Source organism: Populus nigra, chromosome 4 (genome assembly GCF_951802175.1).
Source record: "Populus nigra chromosome 4, ddPopNigr1.1, whole genome shotgun sequence".
Classification (NCBI taxonomy): Eukaryota; Viridiplantae; Streptophyta; class Magnoliopsida; order Malpighiales; family Salicaceae; genus Populus; species Populus nigra.
In genome coordinates, this window is record NC_084855.1 from 11408989 (window position 1) to 11416316 (window position 7328).

At 33.0% G+C, this 7328-nt stretch overlaps 1 protein-coding gene across 1 annotated transcript; it reads right to left on the reverse strand.

The window, feature by feature from the left end:
• Positions 1-2084: 2084 nt before the first annotated feature.
• On the reverse strand, positions 2085-6270 carry LOC133692222 (polygalacturonate 4-alpha-galacturonosyltransferase-like). Its single transcript, XM_062113007.1, has 11 exons — positions 6126-6270; positions 5813-5982; positions 5565-5599; positions 5398-5457; positions 5130-5264; positions 4926-4989; positions 4796-4842; positions 4306-4640; positions 3820-4177; positions 3019-3606; positions 2085-2678 (listed from the first exon to the last, which is right to left on the reverse strand). The coding sequence occupies exons 2-11, from the start codon at positions 5964-5966 to the stop codon at positions 2403-2405; spliced, it is 2052 nt and encodes a 683-aa protein (XP_061968991.1). The 5' UTR covers positions 5967-5982; positions 6126-6270; the 3' UTR covers positions 2085-2402.
• Positions 6271-7328: the final 1058 nt, after the last annotated feature.

Here is a 7328-nt window from a genome sequence, read left to right on the forward strand (position 1 = left end):
TTCTAATAATCAGAAAATTATTTGGTAGGAAACATGTCATATACCATAGCTTAAGACCTGTCACCAATTTAAAAGGATAAAAAAACTATAGCATGGGCTTTTCATGGTTGGCCATATGCATGGGCCTAACCTGCAAGACCTAGTAATTTTTTTATTTAAATATTAATTAATATTCCTTCTTATTGTTTTAAAAATTATTTAGTTTAATTTTTTTAAAATAAAAATTAATATTTTCAGTTGTTTCTTAAATTTCATAAGGCTTTAAAGAGATTATTATAATTTTTTTATATTTGTTTCCTTTATTATTTTTATATAAACAAGTTGTATCTACATTATACATCTATAAAAAAACATGCATAAGTGTTTATTCTTAGCAAGAAGAATTAATCTCCAAGATAAAATAAATGAAACATATAAAAGAAAAGGAAAAATCAATGGAAAATATTTGTATGTGCATCTAATTTTTTTTCTTTTACCATAAAGTATTTAATTAGCATTAACAACTATTTTTTAATTTATCAATTCATTTATTTTTATAATTTATTTTATTAAACCAAACAATAATTTTTTTGTTTCTCAATTAAAAAAAACTCTATAAATCCTAGAAATGCATCCATAACTCAGGCGCTTTCTTCTTTTATTTTAGAAATTAATTTGAAATTCTACTTGTAGTCTAGCACAAGTAAAGGACTAGTTTATTGTCTGAAAATACATGCCAATTTTTTCTCCTTGACCAAAAATTTATTTGTGATTTTTTAAAGAATAAAGACAAAATGAAAAAATGGCTAAACTACAGTAAAGTATAATTATTCTTAATTTTATAATATTAACATTACAAGTGGCAAAGCATAATAGGCAATTACCTTCTTATATATTATATATCAAATTGGACACAAGATTCAAGTTTATCTCTCAAAAAGCTCTAGAAATTTTAGCCTCAACTTATATTTAAAATTGTTTCTTCTGTTATAAATAACCAAACCTAATTTTTAGATTGTTAACCAAACCTTATTATTTCTTGCCTCTCCATGTCTTTCCCTTTTCCCTTTATTGGTCTTTGTGCTCTCCAGTCTCCTCTCTTCCTTTTTGTAAATAACAAAACCCAATTAGTCATCAATTATTTCAACTACTAGATATTTTGATATGTAATATAGTATGGAAATCGATACTCGAAAAGACATCATTTAGATCTGAGCTCTCTTTGCGGATAATATTGGGGCAGAGATGTGGGTGTTACCTGCAAAATAACACTTTGATGGCCAAGTCATTGCAGTATTTGAAGGGTGTTTTGTTATATATAAAGAAAGTAATTACAAATATATAGTTGCGAATGAGAATATTCCTCTTCTTCTTCATTTTACCTTGTTTATACAGCTTACCCTCAAGAAAAAATATCAGAAGCTAACTTATTATGAATTATAGATAGCTAAAACAAGCATAACTCTTTATACGTATGCTTTACGTTGTAGCTAAATGGTGCAGGTAAAGCATAGATGAGGTGTAGTTTGTACAGCATGACATTCTCCTTGACATATAGGTAGCTGACATGAATAATAATAATAAATTAAAGAGAAAAAAGGAGGGGGGGGGGAATAAAGAGAAGGAGAAGACCAAGTTGTTAAACCGAGCTTAGGAGGAGTCAAACCGAGCTTAATGTGAGCTCAGTCAGGTCAAATCAAACCCCATATTGGACTAGGTTTGACCTTTATCAAACAAGCCCAAAAAAGATCAAAATATGAGATCAACTAATCTATTTTAGCTGAAGATGAGTGTCGGAGACAGCGGCTAGGGTTTTTTATTTTATTTAATATAAGAGCTTTTTAATTATTAAATACAATATAATAAAAATTTTGTTATTAATCCAATTTTTTTATTAACTTTTATTTGACCCATTAGAGTGAAGATATAAAATTCACATTTGTCACTGACAAGAAAGCATGTGAAGAAGAAACTGTAACACTTCAAAGCAATCAGGTTATACCCCACCAATTTGCAGAACTTCCTTTCTCGAGCCCTTAGGGCACAAATAAACAATAAATTCAAGAGTTATTGAAAGGAAAAAAACCCAACACAAAAATTAGCCATTGTTAACAGAATAAAGAAAATTCTCATTTGTATGACGGTTACTACTCCTGTCCAAATTAAACAAAGCCACGAAGAAACACAAGAGACAGAGAATTAGTGCCTTGTGAAGGGTTCTCTTTACAGATCAAAAGCACATAGAGCTTTACAAATTTAATGAATTACTAGAAAAGAATAATCAATCAGGGATAGAAGAAGGAAATGCAGCACAGAAAATTCAACCACATTCCTCTTGAGCTATATCAATTAACTGTTCCTTCAACTACAGAGATGGAGGGGGGGGAGAGAACCTGACTGTACCTTCATGGCATTTTATAAGCTCACTCGCTTAGGTTGCAGTTTCGAAGGTATGGATGATCATACTTGATGTACTTGGTCCAATATGGTCGATATTTAGTCATTGCTAACTCCAGCCAAGGCTTCATGTTACCGTTATAGTGTACAACAGCTGCACTTTCAATTTCTGACCTATCAATGCTTGGATTATAACCCAATCCGAGCACATGCCATCTCTTCTCAAGAGGATTTGTCAAATTATAAAATGTAATCAGCCCTGGAGGCAACGTCCCAAGCTTCCATAGTACCCTATCTTCATTCTGAAATTCAAAAAAATCAAAAACGGAAATCAGAATACTATATCACACAGCAGTTACTTCTCGACTATCTAAACAGAGCATGTTCACCTTTGAGTCCATCCAAACGGTAACTGTACCCACATGCCACTACTTCGATGATTGAAGAGGAAAAATAAAAACATCTTTTTTAACCACTTTTGGTTGAAAATATAATTAGGTAAAGCAGTGCCAAAAATATGAAATGCAGGTTTTAAATAGACAAATTTCTCCACAACAACTAATTTTAAGAATGTTATGAACAAAAACATGTGTAGTGAGAGCACAACAAAGCTCGAAAAAAACTAGGGTTTCAACAACTTACCATGTTTTGCCACTTGTGGTATATTCCTGTAATATCCTTCTTTTTCCACACCTTAAGATCAAAAATATTCATCCCATATGCCCACCCACAAGCATTTGGATCAAAGTTTTTGGCAATATGAGGATTTGAAAAGTTAAGGTACTTGTCAAACCGGTGAAAACTTTCACCACAGGTTTCCACTGCACCATTCACTTTTCCATGTAGATCCACTGACCACAATTTAGTTAAATCCTTCTGCACAACAATGTCATCATCAAGAAACAGGATCTTATCCAACTTGGGATAGACCTCTGGGAGATAGAACCTCAAATGGTTAAGCATTGAAAGATACTTAGGGTTCCGATACTTCAGATTTGAAGAGCCAGATGAGAGAGAAGTTGGATGATTTGCTTTGAAGTAATACTCTTTCATTGCAGCAGATTCAAGCTGACGCAGAACTGGGCAGTAGGAGGAATTAAGCCACTTGAATTCATCTACATTTTCAACATGGATAGTAGCTTTTCCAGGAGGATTCAGTAGAAACCACATATTCATCGCTCCGAAGTTAAGTTTATCAGTAACAAGATGAAAGACATGTTTGGAAGAATCCTGTAGGGGCAACCAAGGGGCATATTAGCGAAACAAGCAGCTTGCATCCAAATCCCAGAAATGAATAGAGTTTGAACTAAGAATTTCTTCGGGAAAAAAAGTTAGTTGAGGAATAAATTCTTAGAGGAAAAATAGCCGAGAATGATTTGATTGTTTTTCAATTTTGGGAAATGAACAGTATCGATCTCACAAAATAAAAAATGTCTGCATCACCTTGGCATTCATGATGGTTGAGTTGACAACAACTGATGCAGCCAAGACATTGTCAGAGAAGAGAGCGTAATGGTAAAGATTTGGATTTTCCAAATTCTCACTTCTAGGAAACTTTCTCTTCTCAAGAGGAAGGAGATAGTAATCAATTGTTAGGCGCATAGACAAGCAATGGATTCCATTTGGAACTGTTTTGGCGGCCAGCTGACTAAGGAATGTGCTCTGTTTTTTTAAGCTCCTAACTTGTTCATCTGCAGTTTGAAGCATTGCTCTCAGCTTTCCAGTGACCAACTTGCAGTCATACAATTGCTCTCTTGCTTTTGACAGGACTTGGCCCATAGCTTTTATCTTCTCAGGCGCACTAAACATAAATCAAACATGCAACATAATATCCTTTTTAAGACACTGTCATAACCATCAACATAAAAGAAGAAAGAGCCATAGATTATAAAGCACAATAAAGGACAGTGACAACCAATACTGTTCTACCTCGGATGTAGATCAGAATCAGCCAAAGAATCTCCTAGGGCACGCTGACTCTCTTTGATCCGAGTCTGAAGTTCCTGTAGCAAGTCAAGCTTGCGTTTCATCTTTGCAATACTCAAATACACCCTTGCCATTATCATCTGATCACGCATTAAGCGTACTGTTGAATCAGAGTTCTCATTATCCATTTCTTTCCTCCATATACTGTATTTGCCCAAAACAGCACCATCAACTAATTTTGAGCGTTCAATGGCGGCACTTTCAAGCCTTGCAATCGCTTCATCATCTTGGCGCAATAACTCCGCAGCACGCTTTTCACGTCGTTTCTCCCTCAATTGCTGCATAAACTCTCAAGGGAAACAAAATTTACAGCTCAGAAACTAAACAATAATTTGATAACTCCAATATTTTCCTAGTTCAGGGATATGGATCTTAAGGCAAGTGAGGAAAGGAAACATAGTAACCGGATAATGCATCCAGGAAAGATAATTACCCTACGAGCTAGTTTTGCAGGTGTGTCACTAGATCGAGAATCATCATCTGCAGGGGACAGACAGAAGAAGACCAGATTAGCACTTAAGCAAGAACCATATGAAAATATCTGGTTAGAGAATCATATCTACCAGAAATGTTGTCTTCTTTTCCCTTAGGTGCTTCCTGCTTGACCACTGTAGCTGTTTGGTTTGGCTTTGAAAAAGCAATGAAAATCCAAACTTACAAATAATCAGCAATCACAAGTTGACATAAGACTTAAAAAAAATGGTGCACACAACATAGTATTTAGCAAGAGATTCAAGCAAAGCATGACAGTCATGAGTCATCCTCACCTCAGAAGCAGCATTATCCTCGACCGAAGAATCTATGCCGATAACTTTCCACGAGGCAGACAAATTGGTTTTTCTAAAAGAATCAAGACTCAAAGGTCCCAAATCAGCTGTGCTGGATGTGATAACATCAATGACCTAAAAAGAGATTGCTCTGATTAGCACATCATGTGATTGAAAAGTAAAACAAAAACCTATCAACCATCACATATATGTGTGTGAATTAAAATACAGGAAATCTCCAATTAAAATATGAGCAATCTGTTCTTACCTCTTTTGAGAAAATCGATTTCACATGTTGCAAGGCCAGCCGTTCTCTCCAATTCAAATGCTACACCAAACCAACCACCAGCTTTTTTTTAGATTTACACAATGTGACACAGACAAACAGATCATCATATCTAAAAATAACGATAAAGAGAGGAGAACAGTATCTACCTGCTTACCAGAACCAACTGCATTCAAATTTTGATCTGCATAACAACATTAATAAATGCAAAGCACCGAAGCCAAAGCTTAATTAATAAAGCACACTAGCTATTAACTCAATGCCACTAAAGTACCTAAAAAGTATTCATAACTGGAATTGGAATTGGAATTTTTATTTTTATTTTTTTTAACAATAAAACTAAAAAAAAAATTTCATAAAAAAATTAAGAAATAAAATAAAGATCTGGTAAACTAACCAGTAGAAGAGCTTGTTGTATAGAGCCCTCGACCGACAAAGAAAATCAACGGAGACAAAACGCAGAAGAATATCACGACTACAATCGGCAATCTAGATCCACCACGGCGGTTCTTGTTCAAGCCGGAAATTGAAAATCCCCGCTTCAACGCCATTGCCTCCTATCAAAACCTATAAAAAAAAACACATAAAAAGGAAAGAGAGAGAGAAAGCGTGTCATTGAAGGGAAATGCAGTGATTTGATACTATTATTATTATTAAGGAAAATGTGAAGTCAATTTTATTTTTTTTATTAAAAAGGAAATTATCAGTACATGAGGAAGAGCAGAGGGAGAGCTTTAGATTTCTTTCTGTTCGCTGGGTATCTAATCTAATTTTCGTTTCGTAACGCGGAGGAGGAGGCTCTGTAATTATTTCATTTTCTTCTTCTCTCCCCTTATATTGAGAAAGATTAAATAGTAGTAATAATAATAATAATAATAATAAGAGTGGGCGTGGGACTACGATGTCGTTTTTTCATCGGCATGCCGGATCTTCCTTTTTCTCACGCTGGGACCCAACGGCCAACACCGACGCTAACAGTACTATTTTTTTGAAAAAAATTAGAGTGCTCTTAAAATAATTTTTAATATTTAATTTTATATAAATAAAAAAAAATCATATCCCATCTATCATAATTTTTTTACCTAATTTTTTTTCTTTTTATTTTTGTGCTTATTTAGCATAAATATTAGTAATTACTCTAGAAGTAATCTAGATTTTTTCTTATTCTTTATCTAATTGGTTATGTTTTTTTTTTTAACACCAATGAGAAATGGTTGATCACTTGGCTATGCTCTTGGTTATGATGTTTTAAAAGCTCTAGGTAAAGGGTTGGATAGGGAGTAATATGAAAAATATTATCACCTCATTTATCTTATATAAGATGAGTTTGTATTGTTATTTATTTTAAAATGATACATATTTGTTATTCTTGGGATTACCTAAACCTAAAATTTTTATTTAAAATTTATATTAAAGAGCGATTTTGGATTTAGGCATAAAAATGGTCTAATCCTCACTTTGATAAAAAAAAAAAAACATATATTGGATTTGATATAAATATGTATTTGCCAATTTAAATATCTAATAAACAACTATCAATTATTGGAGTCGAGCACTTTCCATCTAATTTTATATATATATATATAGATAACCACTAATTATATTATTTAATAGTCAACATTCAAAAAGATGAGCCAATAATTGATAGCTTAATCTTGGATTGAGTTGTAGAATAAAAGGCAATGAATACGCTGCAATGGATAAAAATACAAAGATAATATATGAAGAAACATGAATATGTACACATCAATTCTATTAGAAAATAGTCAACATTCAAAGATAAGAGCCAATAACCATGAAGTCCAATTCCTGATTAATCAAATATTGAAAGGTAACGTTGAAAAAAAAATTAATTATACAAAATAATTCAAGAAAATAACAATTAAAATAATGAGGATCAAAATTATAACAAA

Bases quoted from the DNA above. Each gene is read 5' to 3' on its own strand.
- LOC133692222 (XM_062113007.1), bottom strand. From the start codon at position 5,966: ATGGCGTTGAAGCGGGGATTTTCAATTTCCGGCTTGAACAAGAACCGC. The intron at 4,178-4,305 runs GTAGAACAGTAT...ATTTATGTTTAG, and splicing joins GATTCTGATCTACATCCGAG to TGCGCCTGAGAAGATAAAAG. The intron at 2,679-3,018 runs GTAAGTTGTTGA...TTTGAATTTCAG, and splicing joins ACCACAAGTGGCAAAACATG to AATGAAGATAGGGTACTATG.